The sequence below is a fragment of the Colobus angolensis genome, unplaced genomic scaffold, assembly GCF_000951035.1.
Source record: "Colobus angolensis palliatus isolate OR3802 unplaced genomic scaffold, Cang.pa_1.0 Scaffold212, whole genome shotgun sequence".
NCBI lineage: Eukaryota > Metazoa > Chordata > Mammalia > Primates > Cercopithecidae > Colobus > Colobus angolensis.
In genome coordinates, this window is record NW_012115289.1 from 5,346,255 (window position 1) to 5,373,944 (window position 27,690).

Genomic DNA, 27,690 nt, shown 5'->3' on the forward strand with positions numbered 1-27,690 from the left:
TACTTGGGAGGCTGAGGCAGCAGGATTGTTTAAGCCCAGGAAGCCAAGTCTGTGGTGAACTGTGTTCATGCCACAGCACTCTGGCCTGGTCAACAGAGCGAAACCCCATCTTAAAAAAAAAAAATGCAACCGGGCACAGTGGCTCACGCCTGTAATCCCAGCACTTCAGGCGGCCAAGGCAGGTGGATCCTGGGGTCAAGAGTTCAAGACCAGCCTGGCCGAGACGGTGAAACCCGATCTCTACTAAAAATACAAAAATTAGTCGGGCATGGTGGTAGATGCCTATAATCCCAGCAACTCAGGAAGCTGGGACAGAGAATTGCTTGAACCGGGAGGCAGAGGTTGCAATGAGCCAAGATCGCCACTGCACTTCAGCCTGGGCAACAGATCCAGACTTCTTCTCAAAAAAACAAACAAAAAATACAACTGATCCAAAAGAAGCCATGGAAAAGGAACCAAAGAATAGATGTGACAAATAGAAAACAAATAGCAACATAGTAGGTTTAAACCCGTTGTGTTGATAATTACATTTAAAGACACTGCAGTTAAAAAATCAAAAGAGTCTGGGTGCAGCGGCTCACACCTGTAATCCCACCACTTTGAGAGGCTGAGGCAGGCGGATAACTTAAGGCCAGCTGTTCGAGACCAGCCTGGCCAACATGGTGAAACCCTGTCTCTACTAAAAATACAAAAATTAGCCAGGCATGGTGGTGTGCACCTGTCATCCCAGCTACTCAGGAGGCTGAGGCGGGAAATCGCTTGAACCCAAGGGGTGGAAGTTGCAGTGAGCAGAGATCATGCCACTGCACTCCAGCCTAGGCAACAGAGTGAGACTCCATCTCAAATAAATTAATTAATTAATTAAAAGAGATTTTCAGACGTTAAAACACAAAGCCTAACTATCTGTTGTCTACAAGGAATTTATATTAAACATAAAGATATGCCATGCAAATATTAAACATAAGAAAGCTGAAGTGGCCAAATTAATATCAGACAAAATAGACTTTAGAACTGGGAGTATTGCCAGAGATAAAGAGGACCCTTACATAATGATCTGTAGGGATCAATTCATCAAGAAGACATAATAATCCTAAATGTATGTGCACCCAGTGACAGAACTTCAAAATAAATGAGTTAACAGTTGCCAAACTGAAAAGAGAAGTAGACAAATCCACAATTATAACTGGACATTTTATCACCCTCCTTCAAGTAACTGATAGAACAAATAGATGAAAATAAGTAAGGATAGAGGAAGCATGAAAAACACTGTCAACCTACTTAATCTAATATGTATTTACAAAAAGTCTTCTCTCAACTGTGGAATGCACATTCTTCTTAAATACATAAGAACATTTTCCAAGATAGACCGTATACTGGGTCATAAAACAATTCTCAATATGTTTGAAAGGATTTAAGTCATACAGAGTATGTTCTCTAACCATAATGGAGTGAAGATATAAATCAATAGCAGAAAGAAACTTGGGAAATTCACAAATTGTGGAAATTGAACAGCATGCTCTTAAATAACCAATGGGTCAAAGAAAAAATCACAAGAAAAATCAGAAATACTTTGAGTTTACTTAAAGCGTGCTTATAGGGAAATGTATAGCTGTAAACACCTACACTAAAAATGAAGATCTCAAAACCTAACTTTCTACCTTAGACAATAGAAAAAGTAAAGCAAACTAAACCCAAGGCAAACAAGTTAACCAGTTACTTGTTGGCTTGTCTGCAGATTTTGTGGTCAATTTAACAGCTTCTGACCTTGTAAACAAAAGTCATAATGACGTTCTAATAGAGGTCTATAAAGTTGTTACTGAAATGCGGGAGAAGGAAGGATTTGCTGTGCCTGGAGATTCTGAGAAGGCTTTGAGTAAGGGGTAATGTTTGGCAGTCATTAAGAAGGCAAAAACCTTTCTAAGTAGAGGAAGTAAGCTCTCTAAAGCAAATATATAAATTTAGCTTTTCCATCTTCATCTTTACTGACCATACATGTAGCATGTTACCTGTAAATGGAGTTGGACTTGAGTCAATCTGGATTTTTCATACTTCCTGTTTGGTGAACTTACCTCAAATTTCATTTTTGTCATATGTAAAATGATAGCTACCTATCAGGGTTGTGATGTTAACATGATCTAACATACAACAGAGGTTGGAAATTTTTAGTATTTTTACCCCTCTTACCCTTTCTTTTCTGATATTTACAGTCTGTTCTTGTAAGCCAAGTTAGCCCAAGTGCCCTAGAAACTCATGTTGTTAAGTAGAATTCTCATATATTGGATGATCCTATCCATAAGGCTGTGTTTCTCAAACTTTACCACCAAAGTCTCCCTAATAACAGAACAACCTCATGTACCTAGAAATCTGGGGAAGACAAACACAATCCTCCCGAAGTGTCATGTTTTATCTTAAACATTTACACATATTTTTATCATGCTCATTATTTGTTTGTCTTACTGGAAAACAGTCTCAGGCTGGGCACAGTGACTCATGCCTGTAATCCCAGCACCTTGGGAGGCCAAGGCAGGCAGATCACAAGGTCAGGAGATTGAGACCATCCTGGCTAACGCAGTGAAACCCCATCTCTACTAAAAATACAAAAAATTAGCCGGGTGTGGTGGCACGCGCCTGTAGTACCCACTACTCGGGAGGCTGAGGCAGGAGAATCGCTTGAACCTGGGAGGTGGAGGTTGTGGTGAGCCAAGATCGCGTCACTGCACTCCAGCCTGGGCGACAGAGTGAGACTTCACCTCAGAAAAGAAAAGGGAAAGGGGAGGGGCTCAAAATGAGTTAAATTACAGGCAGTTCTCATGTTGCATGGTTCTTACATGCACCAATTTCATTAATCTGGTTTAGTTAAAACACGTCAGTTCCTCCTAACAACATTTGTTCAAACCTCAGTTACCACAGACTTTTATTTTATTTTTTTTTTTCAGCCATTTCTTGCTTTTTATTTACAGTTTGTGTTCAATGCAAATCAATTCCATAACATAAGAAGTTACTATGAATCAAAGCATAAATACACAAACACAATATACAATCCAAAATAGATGTACAGCATTCTGGAATAAAGCAAAAGAGTGTTCATTCACACACACAGTAGCTTCAGATGTGTTCAATCTGTTTGTTCCCATGTAGTTTTCTAAAGATGGAAAAAAATGACTTTGGTCATCAAGACTGTGGCCATATTAGATTCCTGGAACATCTAAGCATCAGGGTATGACCATGAGAACAAAAGACTTCGGCAAGTGTCTATTTTTAAAAAGGTTTCTGTGTGTCGAGGCAGTTGTGAAAGATTTACTGCAGAATCAAGCCCACTTTTAGGCTTAGGACCGAGTTCTAACTATCTGAAAATATTGACTGATAACAAAAAGTGTTCCAAATGTGGCTATTCTGATCCATAATTGTTTTTTAAAGAAAAATAAAGTATATACAGAAAGAGTATAAAAGTTTTTGTGAATTTAATGCAAATTAGCTTCCAGTCTTCACTTCCCAAATACTTGATTTACAGTTTTGATTCCTTCACATTTTTGCCTTTTTAATTTCAAGATTTGCAGTTTTGCCTTCAAAACAGATCTTTTTTTTAATTGTAAAAAGTATTCAACATATACAGAAATCAAAAGCATTTTGACGGCAGGGCGCGGGGGCTCAAGCCTATAATCCCAGCACTTTGAGAGGCCGAGGCAGGCGGATCACCTGAGGTCAGGAGTTCGAAACCAGCCTGGGCAACATGGTGAAACCCTTTCTCTAGTAAAATTACAAAAATTAGCCGGGCATGGTGGTAGGTGCCTGTAATCCCAGCTACTTGGGAGGCTGAGGCAGGAGAAACGCTTGAGCCCGGGAGGCAGAGGGTGCACTGAGCTGAGATTGGGCCACTGCACTCCAGCCTGGGCGACAAAGTGAGACTCCATCTAAAAAATAATAATAATAATAAAAAGTATTTTGAAATTAGTCATGGTCAATACAGTTCTACTCTTTGGAATCTGTTTAGCTAAATGAATGTAGCACTCTTGTTGAATGGAAATAGGTGATAGGAATGCCTATCATTTGACTATATGGATAACAAGAGTTGCTCAGAATGCTTGGACCTGGGGGTAGATTCTCATTCATCATTGCCCTGGCACGTGTCAATTACTAAATAAAAGGTCAAATGCAGTGTCAAATCCAAAGCCTCAAGAGGAAAGTAAGTTCAGTTCCCAAGAGAACAGCGATACCTCAACAATGTAAAACTTCATCTAGAGTATATCGGCATTAAATTACTGCTGTCGAAACAATACATTGAGGAATTACAGTAACACCTGGAAGTTCCTTCTAATGTACATATAAATAGAATCATGGAAGCTTTTTATATTACCTGTTTTATGGCCTTATAGAATTAATGAATCAAATGAAAACTGACTCTCCATTCCACAATCACATCCTTTATTACTATTCTTATTTTCAAGGTAGTATTTCTTAAACCACATTCAAGGAAATCGTGTCTTAGCTATTTTGGATGTTGCCTCTCCTTCATCTTATACATGAAACACCAGCAGATTTAATATTGGCCTCCATCATCTAGTTCTTCAAACTAGATGTTCTTCAAACCGATCAAATTGGGATCCTCACATGTTCTTCAAGCCGATCAAATTTGGGATTCTCAACATTTTGTATCAATAAAAGGTGTGGAATTAGTAGATTCGAAGAAGACCTGTTTTTCCTTGCCAAATCGGACTTCCAAACGCCATTTGGATTGGGTTTAGAAGATGGGGAAGTTTAGAAGATGTTTCTTGACCTGAGTCTCTTAACAGTAGAGATGTAGAAGAGAGAGTGAGACCACGAAGGGACTGGCTGTTGACTACAGGGCACCACCAACCGCCTTGGTGGTGGCATTAGCTGGATTTGGGGCAGTCGAAGTATTCTGGGAGGAGCTACTTGAAACTGTTACAACAGTTGTTTCATTGGAATAAATCTGCGTGGGTAGGAGCAGTGCCAGTAGCAGCAGCCCTAGCCGAGCCTGGCTACCATTGCTCTGCCCATGTCCCCTCCATCGGTGCGTTGCGCGTCTCGCTGGATGCTGGGTGCTTGAAGAACCGCTGGCTCCGGTTGAGCACAGGCAAGGTCAGAATTTTAACTATTAGTACCTGTAAAGTAGTAGCTGCTAGCCCTCACTTCACAAAGCACTACATAAATAACAAGTGCATGTGATAATTAGTAACCAGTCACATAACTTCTTTCAAAGTCTGTCAATGACTGGTCACTGTGTATGCTTTTCACTGTACAGTCTGCAAAGCAGATAGTTATGTTAACTCCTTGTCTCCCAGTGATAAACTGACATATTTTACAAAAAATGGATACTTGAACAAGGAATTGTCAAACAAAGTGAAAGTGTTACAATGAAACAAAACAATAATGCAAGAAGTGAAATTTGAATTCAACTCTATATAAAGAGTTATAAAAGAAATAGCCAACTGTGGAAATGTTGACACTGCTGCTATACAAGATACTCCAGATATGCAGCCAGAGAAACTTAAGGAAGGTGAGCTTATCAACATGCATTTGGAAAGTGGTTATGATTACAAGAATGAAGATATCCCAGAGGAAGTGCAATTGTCAGAAAACTTCACGTTAATTGAATTCTCAGAGATGTCTCACAACATTGAAAGCACAAAAGATGAAATGTTAGAAGCTGGTGCACAGTTGGGATAAAGGAGTATGATGGTTCACCAAGGCATGGAAAAGATGCCTGCTCCATTTTGTTAAGTTATACAATGAGAAGAAGGAGGCAAACGTAGTTCAGACTACTCTTGGTATGTTTTTACAAAACATAAAATATTTTAAGCTCAATATTTCTGACATTGCAATGTACTTTTAAAAATGTTTTACTTTTTCTTCATTTCCTTACACAGAATATTTAATGTTTTGACAATTGTTAAAGATCATAGAACAATTATGTGTTTTTCCCATTGATTATTGTGATCACTTTGCACAGTTTCAGGTTGCACAGTAATTTTTGTAATCTCATACCACCCTGCAAAGTGAGGACTGTCTGTGCTTAACTTTTCACTCACCAGAATTCTCAAGTTGAATTGCTTTTCTGGAAAGTCACACCAGTTTATCTGGAGGTGTATATGCCCCACTGTGAGAAGCTCAGGGCTGGATTGAGATGGGCGTTCTTGGTTCATGCTCTCCCAAGGACTGAGGACATGTCTTTGCCTTTCTTAGTAGAACACTCAGTAGGCCTTGAAATCCATATTTCATATGTAAATACCATAAAATGAATTCTTTCCACTTAGGATGAGGACTTTGTAGAACTATTATGTTAAGTTCAGCTAATACAATTGGATTCACCTTTTGTCACTTGTGGAAACTACTTTTAAAACAAAGGCTTAAAAGCAAAGGTTTAAATGGCTGGGCGTGGTGACTCATGCCTGTAATTCTAGCACTTTGGGAGGCTGAGGCGGTTGAATCAGCTGAGGTCAGGAGTTCGAGACCAGCCTGGCCAGACATGGCAAAACCCCGTCTCTACTAAAAATACAAAAATTAGCCAAGCATGGTGGTGGGCCTTTGCAATTCCAGCTACTTGGGAGGCTGAGACAGGAGAATCACTTGAACCCGGGAGGCAGAGGTTGCAGTGAACTGAGATCACGCCACTGCCCTCCAGCCTGGGCAACAGAGCGAGACTCCATCTCAAAGACACACACAAACATACACACACACACACAAAGGTTTAAATGGTTGTTTTTGTTTGTTTGTTTGTTTGTTTTTACTGTCTTAATTGAAATTGGGTTATGAAGTGATGGTCTACCTTTCAAAAAACTAGTTGTACTTTATGTTAACTTCTTAAAATATTAATAATTGCTAAGGATAAAGCTAACATTTATGAAGCACTATGTGCCAGCAACATTCTAAACACTTTGACTATATGTAAATATATATACTCTCTTTTTGATTATACTGAAATTGGCTTTTATGTTAGCAAAAATCTAGCTAAATGGGTACTGTATTCTGAGAAAAACTTTGTCATTTGATTTATTTAATGATTATACCTTTCAGCAGGTTTCAGTAAGTAATTTGAAAGAAGTCCTGTTAATATCATGGCATAATATTTTCTTGAGATTAAAGTCGAAAAATATAAAGCTTGCCAGGGACTCTGAATTCATAATGTGGATAGTGGATCATTCCAAGCTCAGTAAACAAAAGTTTGAAAATAGAAAAGAAGACAAAAGAATAGAAAAGGCCTCTTCTTCTATGTAAATTATAGCTGGACTTGGAACTAAAGACATTTGCAAAGAAAGAAACAAACTCCCAAATAGGTGTAATGATCAAATTTTCTAGGTTTTCCAAGTTCAACTTCATTTCATACAGTTTTTTTTTCCATCAAATGTAGTTTGTTATATGTGTAAATGGGCTATCATTTCTATTCCTTTTTTTTTTTTTTTTTTGAGACGGAGTTTCATTCTTGTTGCCCAGGCTGGAGTGCAGTGGCATGATCTTGGCTCACTGCAACCTCCACCTCCCCAGTTCAAGCAATTCTCTTGCCTCAGCCTCCCAAGTAGCTGGGATAACAGGCACCCGCCACCACGTCTGGCTAATTTTGTGTTTTTAGTAGAAATGGGGTTTTTCCATGTTGGTCAGGCTGGTCTTGAATTCCCAACCTCAGGTGATCCACCCGCCTCGGCCTCCCAAAGTGCTGGGATTACAGGCGTGAGCCACCCCACCCGGCCATCATTCTTATTCTTTTGTCATATCTTGCCAAAAAAGGGGGATTAGGGAGCTGAAGACCATCCAACTAGTTTATCACCAGAATATGTAGTCCCTATAACCCTCCTGGTTGTGTGGATTGACCTCTTGATATTTTCTCATTGTATTTGAATCAGAACCTCTAAGTGTTTCTTTTGTTTAGTTTTGTTTTGTCTGTGTTTAGTTGTATTACCCTGCTTTGTTCTTTAAAACAATTTGAAATGCCTTATATCGTGATTTGTTATTTACTTTTTCCTTCTTCATATGAATCTGTGGTTTACTTGGCTATATACCAGGAGAAGTTATGTAAATTTTTGGGGTCAGTCTGTGTGGTCAGTTTCTGTCATTTTTGTTAGTAAATGCTCCACTGGATAGTATTTTCACTATGAACGGTATGTGGAACAAATAATAAACCATGTCTGACAAATAGAATGTGCTCCCAAACCCACTTCTGGGCCTGTTGTAGATCCAGTTTTCATTCTGACTTGGCATTCTACCTGTCATTAGTTTTCTACCGTCAACCCTGCCAGCCATTTATTATTCACAAGGCAGAATCAGTTACCTTATTAATGTATAGGCTTCTTGACATAATTACCAATTTATATTGTCACTTGTGTCTCTTTTTAAATATATTTTTTACTTTGAGCCTCATTTTCTAAAGAGTAGCTTTTTTCTATGCTGTTCCATTAAATGGGCTTTCAAGAGGCTATATCTTTAGGCCGAACTATATCTTTAGTAATGGCTTGTGTTTGAGCCAGAGAATAGCAAAGCCCACATATGTGTATACTGTTTATAAGTGGCATATTTCCCAGCGTCATGCTAAACCTCAGCTGCTTTTATAATAAAAGCATCATTTCTGTTCATCAGAGTATTCAGAGGAAAACACATATATAGCTCCTGAGCTACTTTTACTGAAGGTATGTTGGAGTACTGTGAAATAGAACTTTTCTGATTTTAGTGTCTCAAAATGGAAGCATCCCTGTATGTGTTCTGTTGTATAGTTGTTACTCATAATTTGTTACCTCTCTTTTTTTATTATTATTGTTTATTAACTGTGACACAACTGCATTGGAGGCTGGTCAGCTCTCCATCATAGTAGCTGAGGACCTGCAATTTGGAACTAAAAGGATCTTGATTTGAATATTGGTTTCACCAGATACCCACTTTGCAGCCACAAACGAGTTTTGTAACCTTGCTACACTTAGTTTACATCTGTAAAATGAAGAAAATGACAGTATCTACATTATAAAGTTGCAATGAGGATTAAATGAGATGACACTTGTAATGTGCTTAGCAATAGAGCCTGGCACCTATAAGCACTTAATAAAACCAATGTGGCTATTATTCTTTATCTACATTTACCACGTTCCTCCTATGTAGCAGGTGTGGTCTTGGGTATTGGGGATACAAAGAAGAAAAAGACATGGTCCCTGTCCTCAGAATCCCAGAGTCTTGTGGTACAGACACATTTAGAGAAAAATTAAAATACCAACATGATACAAGAACTATTAACCTTGGCTATTTTAGGGATGTCAAGGGACATATTTTATCTCCACTTGAAATTCTTTATATCATGCACATGGATTACTTTTATAATAAAAATTAATGACTGTCACAATACTGTCATTGCTGTATTTAAGATCTGTATATAGTGCCATGAGAACAGAGAAGCAGAGGGGAAAAGTCTTATTGGAAGCTCTGCACCATAGCCTTTGCATCTTAATCAGATTTCCCCTGAAGTGTGTTATGGTACACTTCTTTGCAAGAAGTCAGACCAAAAGAACGCGGTGATCAGGTAGTAGATAAGCTGAAAACTGTCTATAGAATGGTGGCTGTCCCACTTTACAGAGAGGTGTCTCAGGCCCAGCTGCTTTGCCTCCCAAGATTTTTTTTACAAGGCTACCTCTGTTCTTGAGTAGCATTGAGTAGGTTGAGTGTAGAATGACTTTCAAACATCATAATGGGAAACTACTAGTGTTTGACAAAAAAGTAGATTTGACCTGGTTCATTGCTGTTCATCCCACACAAGATCATGAGGCAACCCTAGGGGTGACTGAAGTCTGGCCTCCCGTCAGACCTAGAGCTTCATGAACTCAAGAGGAATGATTTTGAAAACCCCCCAGGAGGTTTGGTCATTCTCTTCCTCGTTCCTAAGCAATTAGAAGCATTTTGAGAGGACTGGAACCAATCTGCATAAGCCTTTAGCTCCATCGGCTTATTCACCATCTAATTTAGGGTTTAAAACCCTTGATTTACTTTCAAGCTGATTGTCAATTTAGACCTGACCTTAAGATTTCTCATAACTTGTTACTTGCTTTTTAACTGAATTTGTCAACAGTCAAGTTTATAAAACTCTACTATGTTAGCTAGCCTATTTAAGGAAGAAAGTAATCCAAAAAGTCAGAAATGTTCCCTAATACCAAATGTCCAGTTTTTTTTATTGTGCTATCAAATGTTTTTAAGTTTATTTTTTTCTAATTTGTGTCCTTAGCTTTCAAAGTAATTTTTGTTTAAAATGAAAAATGAATAGGCTTGTTGCCATAATTTAATTGTGCTGAATTGTTTGGCCATAACTTTAGTGGCGATGAAGACCAGATTTTTGAGCTGGAGAATCTGTTCTGTTTGGATCTGACAGCTGGCTACATTAAATGTCTTGGAGATTTTTACTCTGCATGGAGATGGGAGGTTGGGAGGGTGGGAACCGCAGTAGAAGAAAGCAGTCCACTTTATTTAATGTTCTGCATTTGTTTGCTGATTCCAGTAACATTGTGCAGCTGTTTGAAGAGCTGCCTTTTGATTTCCTTTTGTTTACTGTTTAGATTTATTAAGCTTGCCTTTAATACTGCTTATTGTCTCTTCTTTAGCTTTCTTTTTTTATTAAATATAATTTAGTATGTTCTACTCTGCTGTGGTCTAGGCATATTTTAATAAGTTAATTTACCAAAGGAAGAATTTTTAAAATGTTGCAGACCATACTGAAATGGCTTATGCTTACTTTCTTATTGTCCCTTAGCTTTATTATTGTAGTTATAGTATTTTGTAATTTGGCAACTAAATTATCTTTTGAAATTAAGTCAGAATTTCAGTCATGTTAAACCACTGTTTATGTTAACTTCTAAGTCTGCCAACAGGTAGCTTAGTCTACATACTTCAGACTACTTTTTTTAAAAAAATTGGCAGACTAATTGTAAAGTATGTGGATTTTGTTTTAACTACTTTCTGTGAACAAATTGAATATCTAGAAATATATACACACATGTACAAGGTAAAAAGACAAATTTTGTATTTATTTGTTTAGTCTTCTTAGCCTATTCAGGTAGACTTACTGCAAAGTTCTTCAGTATTATGGGACTTTTGTTCTGTATTTACAGGTGAGGGACCTGTGCATTGCTTATATGCTGGTGACATTAACTTATCTCTATATTGGAGTCCTGGTTTTTGCTTCATTTCCTTCACCACCATTATCCAAAGATTGTATTGAGCAGGTAAGGCATGGTGTAGCCTCTCTGTATGATTGTGTACACTTTCATGTATTTATAGTAGGCAGGGTGATACAGTGGCAAGATATAACATCAGATAGACCTGGGTTTTAATGCCGTCTCTGCTATCTACTCCAAGTATGGGAACTTAGGCACCTTCCCTTTTCTTTCTGAGCTTTATTTTTCTTTTCCAATAAATAGTATAATAAGTACCCCATTTGATTTTTAGATGGACTCTGAGATAATGTACTACGTGCCAGGCAGCTTGTGGTACTCAAATAAATGTCTATTACGTACATAATTTCTCTTTTTGTGGGGAACTGTTATGAGTAGTTCTCATGTAGTTATAAAACCTCACAGAGAATACATTGAATGAACTCCCTATTTTTTAAAGCCCACATCAGGAATGCCCTAGATAAACTAGAGTCTTAGTTTATCAGACCCTAATGATTAATCAGACTCTCATTCTTATACTGAGTGACAGGCAGCAAAACAAAAAAAGAGTATTTGACTGTTAAAAAAAGAGAGAGAGATGTTCTATGAGTTACCAGAGGGTTAAAAAAGAGAGAGAGAGAGAGAGAGACAGAGTAAAAGAAAAAAATATTTTAATAAAAGATTGCTGTAACTAATATTTTCTTTGATTTAACCCATCAAAACCTTAGCAATCGTATAGTCTTTAGTTATAAGTGACTGAAGAGTTTCTCACAAAAAACAACATTTCACAAGTGACTTTCTGGTCAGAAGAAATTCCTCTTATAGAGTGCAATGGAATATACATGTGATTTATTACAGCTGAATTATAATGGTTATTTCAGCAGAATAATGTTAATAGTGTTCTCATCTTTATAAGAAAAATAAGTTTGAATTACTGCTATTATGGCAGCTTGGACATGTTCTTATTTTCTTGATTTTCTTGACTCCAGAAGTTCTTCGGCAGCCAAATGTTTGCTGGAAATTTCCCTGATACGAACAAACTCATACAAAGCCTACTCCCTTGGGAATAGGAATATTTGTGATATTTGTATTTGAAAGAAAAGATAAAAATTCTGCGTAGTTAACTTTTTTTTAAGATACCAAACCAAAATGGAGAAAAGGGTCATGAAAGGAAGAAGAGATAAATCCTTTTCAATTTAGTGATAAACAATGATGCAGTAGGTGATAGACATACTCTCACCTTATTCTGTCATCTTTACATCAAAAGTGCTTACAGCCGGGCGCGGTGGCTCAAGCCTGTAATCCCAGCACTTTGGGAGGCCGAGACGGGCGGATCACGAGGTCAGGAGATCGAGACCATCCTGGCTAACACGGTGAAACCCCGTCTCTACTAAAAAATACAAAAACCGAGCCGGGCGAGGTGGCGGGCGCCTGTAGTCCCAGCTACTCGGGAGGCTGAGGCAGGAGAATGGCGTAAACCCGGGAGACGGAGCTTGCAGTGAGCTGAGATCCGGCCACTGCACTCCAGTCCGGGCGACAGAGCGAGACTCCGTCTCAAAAAAAAAAAAGTGCTTACAGTGCTTCAGAGGAGGAAAGCAAGAGAGCCAGAGAGGGTAAAATAACACTGAATTAAATTAGCTCTTTAAATCTTTAAAGCAGACTGGTATTTTCCTTAAACCACATAGAGCAGTGCTTTCTTGATCTATCTGTGGTGAAGGACAAAATTGTCTTTGCTGTTGCTTTAATGTTACATAAATTGCATGCTGATACTTTTGTAAAATAGAATAAAATTGTGGCAATGTCATATTTCTGTAAAAGTTTCTAAACACTCAATTTCTATACTTACCTCATTGAAAAATACTTAACAAGTAGTTGTGGATGGGCACTAGTCCACAAGTCACAATTGGAGTAGCACCTGTGTTCAAAATAAGCAGAAGACGTTCCATTTTATGAATGTGTGTACTGAATTTGATTTTTAACATGACCTCATTATCTTTCTTGGATTAGAATTTTTTAGACAACTTCCCTAGCAGTGACACCCTGTCCTTCATTGCAAGGATATTCCTGCTGTTCCAGATGATGACTGTATACCCACTCTTAGGCTACCTGGCTCGTGTCCAGCTTTTGGGCCATATCTTCGGTGACATTTATCCTAGGTAAGGGCTCTTCTCTTGACCAGCAAGATGTGCCAAGCAACAAATGACTGTGCAAGCAGGTCAGTTTAAAGTGTGACTGATCCTTTTGCTATAAAAATGCCTAATGAAAGTGGTGACTAAAGATAGATCATTGGTGTCCTCTTCCCTGAAGAGCTTTAAAAATAGAAGCCACTCCCTTGTCTAGAATGATTTAAAGTTCGTTCCTTCCAGTATAGTTAATTAGCTCTGATACCACTTATATTTATCTTATTATTTAATTGCTATTGATTTACATGTTGTCAAGAAGTTTATAGTGTATAGTACCTATGTTGGCAATGTGTAGCTAATGAGAAGCAACACTTTTATTTTAATTATTGGTCATTGAAGCTATCAGGGCCAACGGAAAATTTCCCCTTTGCCCTCTGAAGGTTTGTTGAAAATGATTGACAAAAGGCAGATTAATAGGCAAAAAGGGCCTTTTAGAGGCCAAGGTGGGTGGATCACTTGAGCCCAGGAGTTCAAGACCAACCTGGGCAACATAGTGAAACTCCATCTCTACAAAATTTTTAAAAATTAGCTGAGCATGGTGGGCATGCTTGTAGTCCCAGTTACTCAGGAGGCTGAGGTAGGAGGAGGAGGATCGTTTGAGCCCAGGAGATAGGGGCTACAATGAGCTGAGATCACGCCACTGCTCTGGGTGATACAATGAGACCCTGTCTCCAAAAGAAAAAAAAAAAAAGTGGAGAAAAGGCATATAAATGTATTTGAATGTGATTTTATGTTACATGGGAGCCTTTAGAAAGAAGACCCAAAGATACAGGGGAAATTGTCCATTTTTCTGATTACGTTTATGTGAACAGCCATGTCTAATGCTAATAGACTGAGTGGGGAAACCCAGCAAGGCCCCTCTGTCTAGATTCTTAGCCTCTCTGAGCATATGTTTTTTTATCTGAGTCAGGGGCAGGACCCCCTCTGTTATGGGAGTCTTACGACCTGCAGTCAAACAAGACAGGTCAGATCGTTTCTTTATGGCTAGTTTTTACACAGAAATAGAGGGAAATTCGAGTGATGTTTTTAGGTTTTATGGCCAGCTTGAGGGAAAATGTTTCCATTTCCACCTTGGGGAAGAGGGATTCTAGTTTCTAAGCTAGCTTCGGGAGAATGGGACTGAGATTCAGAAGGTCAGAGAAAAACTTTTGTTTCTAAGGCTTTCATTTTGGGGTATGGTTTTCTGAGTCCAACAATCCTTACTTTTATATTCATTAACATTTATGCAGTTTTACATAAATGATCAATTGTTAAGAATTGAAGGTCAGATATATAATTAATTTTTATTTGATATATAACAAGTTTAAATTACTGCTATAATTGTTAACCTCTTATTGGGGATGAAGGAGTTGTGAGTTCTTTTGAAAATCTGTTCAAAGCTGGTTACCCTCATCCAAGAGAAATTTCTATATGTCATTTCAGAGTTTCCCAGCAGTCCTCTTGTGAGCCCTTGGCTAACTCCTACTCTTACATTAAGTCTTATTATAGGTTCATCCTAGTGAAAAGAGCCTAATCCACTTTTATTAGGAATAAGTTCTTTTAAAGAAATAAAACTTTTAAATAAAATTTGAAAACAAATTGCATTTACAGTAACCAACTAAACAAGTAGTCTTAATCAGTTCTTGTTTAAAATGAACTAATGTAGTCTGCTTCTTCAGTAAATAATTTTCGCCATAAATATGTTGGTTTCAAAACAAAGCAAAAGTCAAGAGTTACCGGGTTCAAGCACTGATAAGTGTAGCAGCAACTATAGTTATAATATTATTATCCAGAAGATTGGAGTTCAGTAAATGTAAGCCTCTGATTGTGTTTCTACTCTACTGTATTTATATTCATCGAAGAAAATAAATACAGTGAAGTCATAGATGAAAAAATGCTAAGCAAATACATTATTCCTGTTTTCTGCCATTATTTTGCAGAATTGTGGCTATCTTTACAAGAATGTTTTTTCTTCTTGGAAAAAGTCAGAGATTTCCCTTTCGTTTTCACATTACAGTTCTTCCCCTGCCACCAAGAACACACTGTCATTTTCATTTATCCAACAGTTATAAGTACTCTATAGAGTGTGCATACGTTGGAGCATAATTTTTGGTCTCAGGACTCTTTATGCTCTTAAAAATGTACGGACGACTCCAGGAGCTTTAGTTTATGCAGGTATAGGTATCAGCATTTCAATATTAAAAAACAGAATTTAGTTGTTTTTGTTTTGTTTTTTGTTTTTTTGAGACGGAGTTTCACTCTTGTTGCCCAGGCTGGAGTGCAGTGGTGCATCTCGGCTGACTGCAACCCCTGCCTCCTGAGTTCAAGCAATTCTCCTGCCTCAACCTCCCAAGTATCTGAGATTACAGGCACCCACCACCATGCCTGGCTAATTTTTTGTATTTTTAGTAAAGATGGCGTTTCGCCATTTTGGGCAGGCTGATCTTGAACTCCTGACCTCAGGTGATCCGCCCGCCTCGGCCTCCCAAAGTGCTGGTATTACAGGCATGAGCCACCATGCCCAGCAAAGTATTTTTAATTTCTTTAAAATCAATAATAAAACCATTACTTGTTAAGTAACATTTTTGTAAAAAACCACTTTCAGGGGATGGATACCCCAGTCTCCATGATGTGATTATTATGTATTACATGCCTGTATGAAAACATCTCATGTACCCCATAAATATATACACCTACTATATACCCACCAACATTAAAATTAAAAAAAAATAAAAATAGCTGCTTTCAAAAAAATTTTAATTTGGCCGTGCGTGGTGGCTCTCACCTGTAATCCAAGCACTTTGGGAGGCCGAGGTGGGTGGATCGTGAGGTCAGGAGATGGAGACCATCCTGGCCACCATGGTGAAACACCGTCTTTACTGAAAATACAAAAATTAGCCTGGCGTGGTGGCAGGCACCTATAATCCCAGGTACTTGGGAGACTGAGGCAGGAGAATTGCTTGAACCCGGGAGGCGGAGGTTGCAGTGAGCCTAGATGGCACCACTGCACTCCAGCCGGGGTGACATAGGGAGACTCCATCTCAAAAAAAAAAAAACTTTAATTTACATTTGCAAAACTCTAATTTCTACTTTACTAGTAGACAATTGGATTCTCCTTTCTACTTCTGCATTCCATGTTATAATATGCTGTTTTCATTTAGATTTGTGAAGAAAATCCAGCCTCACATAGATAGTTGGAAAAAGAAAGAGTACTTTCAATAGCCTTTTCATATAATTCTGGATATTCTTCTTTGATACTGTGCCAAAACCTGACAAGTGGTAGCTTCTTATGAGTTGCAATGTGGAATCTGAAACTTGTTGACATTGAAACCAATTGGTCTGTCGTGCACTTTGGATCTTTTATGCATGCATGATTTTGTAACATCTGTTTGATCATTTGGAAAATATTGGTTCACTGAGTTCTGTGGATCTTCCAAATGTTGACACACTTCATTTTACAATATCAAAACCCAATTTCATTAATACTATCACTAATTTCATCTTAAGAGCCTTTAAACATTGTCAAGCTCAGAGTAGCAAATACAAGTTTTCCAAAATTCTAGTTTTTATTTGAAAACTTTAATTTTATCTTTGGCAACAAATACTGCCAGTTGTTTTCCTTGAAGTGACAAGCTTATATCATTCATTTTCTGGAAAATACCTGTCAAACACCTGAGTTTGAATGACCATAGTTTGACTGCAATTCAAGTAAAAAAAGCATTTGGTAGGCAAAACAGCTAGGTCCTCCTCAGCTCAGCCACACAAGTACTTTTCCTCAGGACTTCCAGTATACTGTACTGCAGTATGCAGTAGATGTGCTTTTTTATGACCTTCCTATTTGATCACATAGAATATTTAAAAGATTGTGTGTTCAAACATGAGATTTAGCAAAATTAATGTTCTACTCCTTTATCAAGGACCTTGTTTATTCTTTGGAGAGTATTTGGCAGTAAAGAATACAGTATGGAAAATATGGGTGTTAGCCGGGCATGGTGACACATGCCTGTGGTCCCAGGTATTCAGGAGGATGGTTTGAGTCCAGAAGTTCAAGGCTTCAGTGAGCCATGATTGCCCCACTGCACTGCAGCCTGGATGACGGAGCAAGACCCTGTCTCTTAAAAAATAATAATAAAAATTAATAAAATTTTAGAAAAGGAATACAGATGGGTACAACTGCCTCCCTCTATGTATACAAAGTTGTTTTCTTTTATAATACAGAAATAACAAGGCCCAGCCAATACCTCAAAGCTCTGAAGCAATTTTAAGGTTAGAGTTTCTGGGTAAACAGTAAGATCTGTAAGCCTAATATCTTTCTAATTCATCAGGGTATATGACTAACCACTTATTTATATAAATAATTTTCTTTGTTTTTAATTCTCTCTGTAATCTTTATCTGGGATTAATTAACCTCTGATAACTTGGGCCCAAAGGATTGCTTTGATGTGTACATTTGGCTTTTGAGAATCATTTTCAGGGGAAATGGAGTTATTTCTTCAGCATCAAATTTTCATCTACATTATTTTTGTTTGTGTCCAAAATTGATTCCTAAACCTTGGATTGTTAATGTCTAGTTAAAGTATTTAGTAAATATTCTGTTGATGGTAGTGAGTAACTTTAGGTTCTTTCTTTATGGTCTAAGTATGAGGTATGACCACTTTCTTTAAGTGGTTAAATGTGGAAAATAAAAACCTGCCCATTTTGTCTTTCCCTTTAATATAATGTTTTTAATATAAAAGTAATTTGAACATTTTATGAAAAGTTTGTTAAATATAGAAAAGAGGGAATGTTATCCAAAACCCCAAATTGTAACAGAATCACTACTGCCTTCTCAGTGTATATCCTTCTGATATTTTTTTCAAATGTTTTTGGTGTTTTCTTGTGTAGTGAAAACCTAGCTGACTTTTTTGCTGAATTGCCTAGATAGTATTTTACCTGACAAGGTAATAATGATAAGTTATTTTAAATAATTTTCAACATATTCTGTCAAGTAAATTATTGCCTTGCTGTGTCCAGGATTCTTCTGTTTTTTCATAAATATCTTGATACTCATAGCATTTTCATTGTTTGGATTATTTTCTTAAGATATTCCAAATGGAATCATAGATCAAAGAATGTGAATTCTAATACACATTACCAGTGTGCTTCTACAAAATTTAACCAGTGTAATTCCACAAAAGAGCTAATTTCACTTTCTCGTTACCAAAATTGAAGACTACTGTTACCTTCTATTTTTTCTGTGATTTTATCGAGCTTAAGACATATTTATTTTAATGATGTTAAGAGTGAACTGTATTCTCATATTAGTCGTTATAATTTGCCTATTTCTGTATTTTTTCTTTCCTCCAAACTTTCTTCCCAACTTCTAGCATTTTCCACGTGCTGATTCTTAATCTAATTATTGTGGGAGCTGGAGTGATCATGGCCTGTTTCTACCCAAACATAGGAGGGATCATAAGGTACTGCCTTGTAAAGGAATGGTGCCCTTACATATATTGGTCTTTATTTTTAGGCTTTTCCTGTTGTTGTCATTGTTTTAATTTAATTGTATGAAATTCCTGTGAGTATTTAAAACTAGTAATATTCAAATGCAGCCCCTTGGTATCAGTTAAGATGCTCATTATCTTCCATTTCTGTTTGTTCTAGTGAGGAACTCATTCTAGAAGCCCCATTATCCCTTAATCTCAGGCATCATTTTCTTTTTCTCATCATCTTCCACTTTATTTCCTCTCTATATCCAAAATAAAAAGTCATTTTTAATATATGGATAACTTTGTGGGAGTACCTGGGAGGTCCTTTATTTGTCAAAGCTTCCTTAATCCATTCTAAGTTCCTTAATCCATTTCTACTCAAAAATATATTTCAATGTCATTTGTAGTCAAAAAGTAAGAGTTTAAGTAAGAGTTTAGACCCTAGATGGCTTTCTTTAATATCCTTTTCCTAAAAACGTGACAGGATGAATAGAGTAGGAATAAAGTTGTACCTCAAATGCTCATGGGAAATTGGGATTTAGAATGATCTCATTTCTCTTACTATAGACAGCAGGAATGAGTCATTTTTTCTGGAACACTCTTACCTAAGAAAGTAACAAGGAACAAGAGGAGGAGATTGTTAGCCTGATGCTTATTGAATATAATGGGCTTACAAGTTCCTATTTAACCGTTCCTCAAGAAAACCGAAGTATAGAGAAAAGGAGAAGAAAGTGCATATTTCTCTGTCACAGTCTCATGTTTAAGTATTTTTGCTATTATCTTTCATATTCATGCTGAATGCCATGGTAGCATTTATCTGTTCTCATACTTAAATGGGGATGCTAACAGTCCCTCAAAAACTGAGAATGAGTAATTAGTTTATAAAAGATCAAAGATAGGAGGCCTAACTCCAGATGTTTTTGAGGAAGTAGCCACAATCACCCAAACACAGAGGAACTACAGAGATTTGAGGGATGAATAAAAAGTCTTTGTCAATCTGATGCTATAAAGATGAGCAGGAAATCATATTTTATATTAACTTAGCAAGTAAAGTAAGTTTTAAACCCAGATGTTTTATGTCAACAACAAATGAATCAAAACTAATTTTTGTTGAGCTATCAGACTGAGGAGGATTTAAATTGTACTCTGTTTACCTTAATTGTAAATCAGAAAAAAGCAAAGTGCAAGATGAATATTAACCCCAAAAGCTTTTATTTTGCAGATATTCAGGAGCAGCGTGTGGCCTGGCCTTTGTATTCATATACCCATCTCTCATCTATATAATATCCCTCCACCAAGAAGAGCGTCTGACATGGCCTAAATTAGTCTTTCACGTTTTCATCATCATTTTGGGTGTGGCTAACCTGATTGTTCAGTTTTTTATGTGAAATACCTCAACGGTTTTTTCAAGAGCTCTCATGATATTTTGAGCCTTGACAACAGTTCTATATAAATTCACTTGTAAATGCTGCTGTTGTGTAATTCTAAATATTTTCTAAGATAATTTGAAAGCAAGGGAAATAGTGGCCCCTTAATAAGTATGCTTTTATTGAGGTGGGGAAAGGAGCAAAAAGAATGATCTTAGCGTCTTTACCTTTCTCATATTAACTCACTTCTTTATTCTGTGGTCTTTTCTGAATAGAAATGTATGCCCTAGGAAGAAATCATGCTGGGTTTTGCTTTTAGAGATAAAAGGTGGTGGATTTATTTTGCCTGCAGTAAAAATTCTCAGGGTGTCAGAGCAGCATGTTGCCAAATCCTGCTTCTGTTTTATGTTTCAGTGTATTCTCTTTCATTTTCTTACTTACTAGACCATTTCTGCAGTTTGCCCAAACCTCTACTGTTTGGGACAGTAAACCAAATACCTCATTTTTAAAAAGAAGTTTTCATGGCATCAGTGTTAATAAAGTACAGTTTTAGCTGAGTCTTAATCTCTATTTGAAGAAAAAGTAGAGACAAAAGTAATGTCAATGTAATCCCCAGGATCATGAAATGTATACAAAATAAACAAAGTAGTAGAGTTTGTTGCTGTCTGACTCTTTTATTTCTAATCCAGTACCAGTGACTTAGATCGAAATTACAGTTCCCCAAGCCAGATTTTGCATAGGAACAAGAATGGTTGTCCCCATAGACCCAGGGGGTGCTTTTGCTTTTTGGATCCCTGAGATCCCAGCGTAGGCTGTCATGACAGACCCAGTGGGGAAAGCATGGCAGAGAGGAGCCTGAGAGGCCCACAGGGGAGAAGGCAAACAGAAAAGGGGCCAGGAAGGAAGAGGCCTCAGCCCAGCATATTTTGTGTCCTCTAGGGGTAGACTGGTTTCTGCACCACAAAAAAGGATTGATTTTGTTTGAGGTATGACCTTCAGAAAGAGACCTCCATCTGCTTGCTTCTGTAACTGGCAGTACTGTTACAGGAAAGAGGTCCTGATCCAGACTGTGAGAGAAAGTTCTTGATCTTGCGCAAGAAAGAATTCCGGGCAAGTCCATAGAGTAAAGTGAAAGCAAGTTTATTAGGAAAGTAAAGGAATAAAAGAAGGCCCCGAGGGCTGCTGGCTGCCCATTTTTATGGTTATTTCTTGGTGATATGCTAATCAAGGGGTAGGTAGATTATTTGTGCCTCCCCCTGTTAGACCATATAGGCTAACTTCCTGACAGTGCCATGGCATTTGTAAACTGTCATGGCGCTGCTGGCAGTGTAGCAGTGAGAACGACCAGAGGTCACCCTCATTGCTATCTTGGTTTTGGTGGGTTTTAGCTGACTTCTTTACCGCAACCTGTTTTATCAGCAAGATCTTTATGACCTGAATGTTGTGCTGACCTCCTATCTTGTCCTGTGACCTAGAATGCCTTAACCATCTGGGAATGCAGCCCGGCAGGTCTCAGCCTCATTTTACCCAACTCCTATTCAAGACGGGAGTTGCTCTGGTTCACATGCTTTGGACAGTACAGAGTTAAATCCCTGTAACAAAAACTCCTTAAATCTGAGAAAAAGATTAAGGAATCTGTATCCTTAGAATTGACACTCTTCCCTTTTTTCTTCTGAACTAAAAGCTAAACTAGAATCCACATTCATGTTTTCCAAGTAATACAGCCACTGTGTCCAGGTCAGGATATGACATGGTGATGTTTTTTCTGAAAAAATTAGATTTCTCTAATTTTAAGCTAAAGTCTAAAAATCTATTGTATGTTCGCCTCTCAGGATAGTGTATGGATTTGTGTTATTTTCTTCCTTTGAAAAAGAAAAATGGTTTTTGTAAACCTAGTAAGGAGCCCAGATTCAAGATCAGCCTTAATTTCTTTCAGCAAAGCTTTCTGTCCTATTCATAAAGCCATAGACCTATATTAATGATGAACCGTATTTCCTAAAGCTCTTTTGTGTTAATAAAAAGTCTCATTATGAAAATCTCAAGCCCACACAAAAGTAATATGGAGTAGTACGGTGAACCCCACAATGCCTATCCCCTAGATTTAGTAATTATAAAACTTGGCTGTATTTGCTTCACCTATCTATTTTTTTCTTTTCCACTGAAATATTATCAATCTCAGATGTTATTTCATCACCACAAACCTTAATTTACAGCTGTTAATAATAGCCTTTTGAACATAGTTACATTGATGGAAATAGTCTTGAAAGTTTTTGTTCAAATAAATTGCTGGTAGTAGGAGTTTGGTTAATTGAAAAATTCTGCAGTAGGTGTCAGATCACTGTGTTAATTTCTCTTAGAAAAGGAGTATAATGAATGGAGAAAGTGCCTGTCTGTGCTTGAGAGCCCCTGAATCTTTATGATTTCAGAATCTTACTCCGTTAAGAGACATAGGATTCAAAAGTTAGACAGCACTGTAAGCGATCTAGGTTTAATCCCAGCTTATCCCCAGTCACCTTCCTTCTCTTTAAAAACTTTAGAAACAGGGCTGGGCACTGTGGCTCATGCCTGTCATCCCAGTTCTTTGGGAAATGGAGACAGAGTTTCCATTGCTGCTTTTTGATAATGTATTTGAATGTTTTAACACATGAAAAAAAAAAGATTTGATGTATTTTTGTCCATTTAATGAACTAAATGAATATGACAATGAATGTGGTATTTACTAAACTAAAAGATAATGTGAATCTTTGCTATTGTTTTCTTTAAAAGACTTGATGTGAGGCCAGGCATGGTGGCTCATGCCTGTAATCCCAGCACTTTGGGAGGCCAAGGTGGGCGGATCACCTGAGGTCAAGAGTTTGAGACCAGCCTGGCCAACATAGTAAAACCCCATCTCTACTAAAAATACAAGAATTAGCTGGGCATGGTGGCATGCACCTATAATCCCAGCTACTCGGGAGGCTGAGGCAGGAGAATCGCTTGAACCCAGGGGGTAGAGGTTGCAGTGAGCTGAGATTGCGCCACTGCACTCCAGCCTGGGTAACAAGAGCAAAACATCTCAAAAACAAAACAAAACGAAAAGACTTGATGTGGGCACAGTGGTTCACGCCTGTGATCCCAGCTCTTGGAAGACGGAGGTGGGAGGATCACTTGAGCCCAGGAGTTCAAGACCAGTCAGGACAACAGAGTGAGACTCTGTCTCCACAAAAAATAAGAAATAAAAAAAATTAACTGGGCACAGTGTCATGCAGCTGTAGTTCCAGGTACCCAGGACGCTGAGCTGAGAGGATTGCTTGAGCCCAGGAGATCAGTGAGCCCTGGTTGTGCCGCTGCACTCTGGCCTGGGCAACAGAATAAGACCCTGTCTCAAAAAAACAACTTTTTTTGATTAAATAAATAAAAAATTGGCTGGGTGTGGTGGCTCACACCTGTAATCCCAGCACTTTGGGAGGCTAAGGCGGGCAGATCACCTGAGGTCGGGAGTTTGAGACCAGCCTGACCAACATGAAGAAACCCCCGTCTCTACTAAAAATACAAAATTAGCCAGGTGTGGTGGCGTGTGCCTATAATCCCAGGTACTCAGAAGGCTGAGGCAGGAGAATGACTTGAACCCGGGAGGCAGAGGTTGCAGTGAGCCAAGATCGCGACACTGCACTCCAGTCTGGGCAACAAGAATGAAACTCCATCTCAAAAAAAAGAAAAAAAGACTTGATAATTTAGAACTTCTAAAATCTTGTATTAGACTTATGCTGAGTGACTTTGCCTTCTTAAGTTTCTTTTCATGAGATCAACTCTTTCGGCCTATTATTTGGCTTGGTCAGAGAACTCTTTGTCAGTGTGTATATCCTGGCCCACACATTAGAATCATGAGATATGAAGTCATTCATATCACAACTGATTTTAGACCTTCTTTGTCTACTGTCATCTCTTTGAATTTTCTAATTGAATTGCTTTCACTTTTTGCTCTCATGCTTAACTTTTGAATTCAGCTTAACACACAACTGAGGATATTATAAAATAAAATATGGATTATTTAGAGGAATCTTCCTTAGAAAGTCTATATATGAATATGTGGTATGCTAATAGTCAGAAAGGACAAAGAAAATTAAGTTTGACACCTGTGGGTGATATCCAAAATCAATTTTATCATCACACCCAAAAAATGCTTTGGCGTAAGGAATAAATGTATTCATAAAAGGGGACTATATTAAAGGGAAATATTTTATATTAAGTATATTTTGCAAATGCAATGCAGCTACTAACTATAGAAGTAAAAGACTTTTCTGTCCAGTGCTTTGGAGGAGATAAAGGTGTATAAGACATCATTCATATCTGAAATGAACTTTTAATCTAGTAAAGGAACTGTGTATCTAATTATGATGCAAGGCAATTTATGCTGAGGGCTATTAGAGAAACAGATCCCTTTCAGTTGGGAGCCTCGAGGAGGGTCGATAAAAGAAGCCGAGTGGTCAAGCAGCAAGGACCCATTTTCAGGTTTCTCCTAATAACTGTCCAAAATTTAATATTTGGTATCTTCACCAGCAAATGCGATCATACAGGTTAAATGTATTTGCTTTTAGTTTGCTGAATTTCCTCTAAGATAAGTTTTCTACGACTTGTTTAATGCTTCTGTATGCTATTTATTTTCTTTGCATTTTGAACACATTGCGTTGTTCTGTTAATCGTGGACAGCAAAGCACAATGGATTAATAGGGCAAATAATTAGTAACACATTAGGCGATGCAAACAGAAAAATGTATAAATTTTTCTCACCAAAGATTTGACTTATTTATATATCAGTATTCAAAGTGTCAAATGTTTGAACTCATTGATAAGAGCAGAAAATATTGATATTGCATGTTTTCTTTACAAAGCACTGACCTAATTGCTTTTTAGAATCTGGTGGTGCTGTTTTTTGGTTTTTTTTAAACTCAATTTCATCCCCATTCAAATATCCAAAACCAAATCCAAATCTAGTCGACACCTAAACAATAGAATGTTACGTTAGTTTGTGATCCAAAGTGAAATTAATCCCCTACATGCACACAAACTGGCCCGGCTGGCCGGTTTTACAGTCCACTGCCGCCTTCACTTCAGATTATGTAAACACGTATTGTGAAACAGTTCTGATGGGAACCTTATAACCTAAACATTATTCTCTGAAATGTAATTTGTTGTCTTTTATATAAAAGAAGAAATTAAATCAAAGATAATTTGAAGGAAAACAACTCTGGGATTTTGTTTAATTGCATTTTGCTGGGAAATGTTATTGTCTGGTAGCACTGGACCCGGGGTCAGGAAGAAGCTGGGTTCCATCTTTCGCAGAGTCAAACTTCTCAAGTGACTTTGCCCCTGTGCCTCACATCAGGCCCGAAGGAGCCCCCCAAAGTGTTCTGATCCTAAAGAAAGGCATACATTACATTATGTTAACTGAAACCTAAAATGACTATCTCTTTAGGACAATGTACTGTTGTGACCTCTCCCTCTAGAATATTTCCCATGAATGTTAAGTAGAGCCCAGTTCCTGGAAGAGCTTGATCTAATCCTCCAGAGCCACTTAAGCCAATAGCGGGCTCTCATTTTCCACCTTCTCTAAGTAGTATTACTTCTTCCCCAGTATTATTTTTCTTTATGTTCCAGCTCTTCAGCAAAAACAAAATAAGGCTATGTCTTTTTCAACTTCTCTATTCTTTTTCAAGATGGAGTCTCACTCTCTTGCCAGGCTGGAGTAGAGTGCTGCAATTTCGGCTCACTGCAACCTCCACCTCCGGAGTTCAAGCAATTCTCCTGCTTCAGCCTCCCAAGTAGCTGGGATAACAGGCGCCAGCCACCACACCCAGCTCATTTTTGTGTTTTCAGTAGAGACGGGGTTTTGCCATGTTGGCCAGGCTCGTCTCTTTCGAACTCCTGACCTCAAGTGACCCGCCCCAACTCGGCTTCATAAAGTGCTGGGATTACAGGCCTGAGCCACTGTGCCTGGCCATTCTTATGTATCTCAGGCCATAAAGTACAGGCCTGGGATGGGGATGGGAAGTTGCTCACACTCCAGATTTTTCCTCCTTTGGCTCTCTGTCAATCCCAAGTGATCCTATTATGTTTGGTCGTAGTAGGCACTCAATATACACTTGTTTAATCAATTAATTAACTAGTCGGGATTCTTTGTGGAAAATAATAAGGTAATTGCTATTATCTAGGATGTTGTTCCATAGCCCCAAAACCGTTACAAAATACAACTGGGGTCAGCAGGTCAATATTAGTCATTCAGTCAATAACTAAGTACTGACTGGTTGCCAGACCTTATGCTAAGCACTGAGCATACAGTGGTGAACAAGCCAGATGTGTCTCTGACACTTTAATATCCCTCACCAACCTCTGAGCATCAACAACCGGGTCATCCTTCCAGGTGTCACCGAAATGCCAGGCTATTGCCCCTTCCTGCTGCGTGTCTCAACTGAATGCTCTGATGTAGTCACATCATACACATGTTCTGAAGAGACGAATGTAGGACAATGTTGCAGTAAGTAGGTCTCTGTAAAATGAAACATTTTTATCAAAATAAAACTGCTTTTAAAAAGCTAGAGCTGGGTGCAGTAGCTTGCACTTGTAATCCCAGGTACTCAGGCTGAGGTGGGAGGATCACTTGAGGCCAGGAGTTTGAGACCACCCTGTGCAACATAACAAGATGCTGTCTCTAAAAATAATAAAGTTAACCAGGCATGGTGACACATGTGCCTGTAGTGCTAGCTACTTAGGAGGCCAAAGTGAGAGGATCACTTGAGCCCAGGAGTTCAAGGCTCCAGTGAGCTGTGATTATACCACTGCACTCCAGCTTGGGTAACAGCAAAAAAAAAAAAAAAAAAAAAGACAACAAAAAACCTAGGTTAATGATAATCACATATGGTTATATGGTCACAGAATGAACATGAATGACTATGGGGCATTCTAAGTGACTCATTTATGTTGTTACTTTATTTTTTGCTTAGCAGATTTTTCTAAAAAGATGTCTGTCTAAGATAAATCATGGAAAAGAAGACTTGTAGAAATATAGCTACAGTCAACCCATTAAGTCAAGAACCTACCTACAGAGAACCTTCAGGATACGTGAGAAAGATCCTTGGTGAAAGGGGTATTCAGGAAGCTGAGGCAGGAGAATCACTTGAACCCAAGAGGCGGAGGTTGCAGTGAGCCGAGATCGCACCACTGCACTCCAGCCTGGGCAGCAAGAGTGAGACTCCATCTAAAAAAAAAAAAAGAAAAAAGAAAAGGAGCCCATGCAAGTGAGGAGCCTTGACAGCAGCTTTCAGGCAAAACATCCATAAATCACTCTGTGCAGGGGCAATTGGAAGGAATGTTAGAAGGAGGAATAAGAGGAAACGTTTCAGTCACCTTGTTTGATTATGTCAAGCTCTGAGTTTCTCCATTACCTTTAAGAACTGCAACTTTGCCGGGCACGGTGGCTCAAGCCTATAATCCCAGCACTTTGGGAGGCCGAGACGGGCGGATCACAAGGTCAGGAGATCGAGACCATCCTGGCTAACCCAGTGAAACCCCGTCTCTACTA

General features: G+C 38.2%; 1 protein-coding gene across 2 annotated transcripts in view; it reads left to right on the forward strand.

Annotated features, from left to right (window-relative positions):
* SLC38A9 (solute carrier family 38, member 9) overlaps positions 1-20,796 on the forward strand; it is a 92,392-nt gene extending 71,596 nt beyond the window's left edge. For both annotated transcript variants that reach the window (XM_011942925.1, XM_011942926.1), the window contains 4 exons: positions 11,094-11,207; positions 13,143-13,291; positions 18,664-18,753; positions 19,988-20,796. In XM_011942925.1, the coding sequence (XP_011798315.1) occupies positions 11,094-11,207; positions 13,143-13,291; positions 18,664-18,753; positions 19,988-20,153 (519 nt within the window). In that variant the 3' untranslated portion in view covers positions 20,154-20,796. The remainder of the gene's footprint in view (positions 1-11,093; positions 11,208-13,142; positions 13,292-18,663; positions 18,754-19,987) is intronic.
* Positions 20,797-27,690: the final 6,894 nt, after the last annotated feature.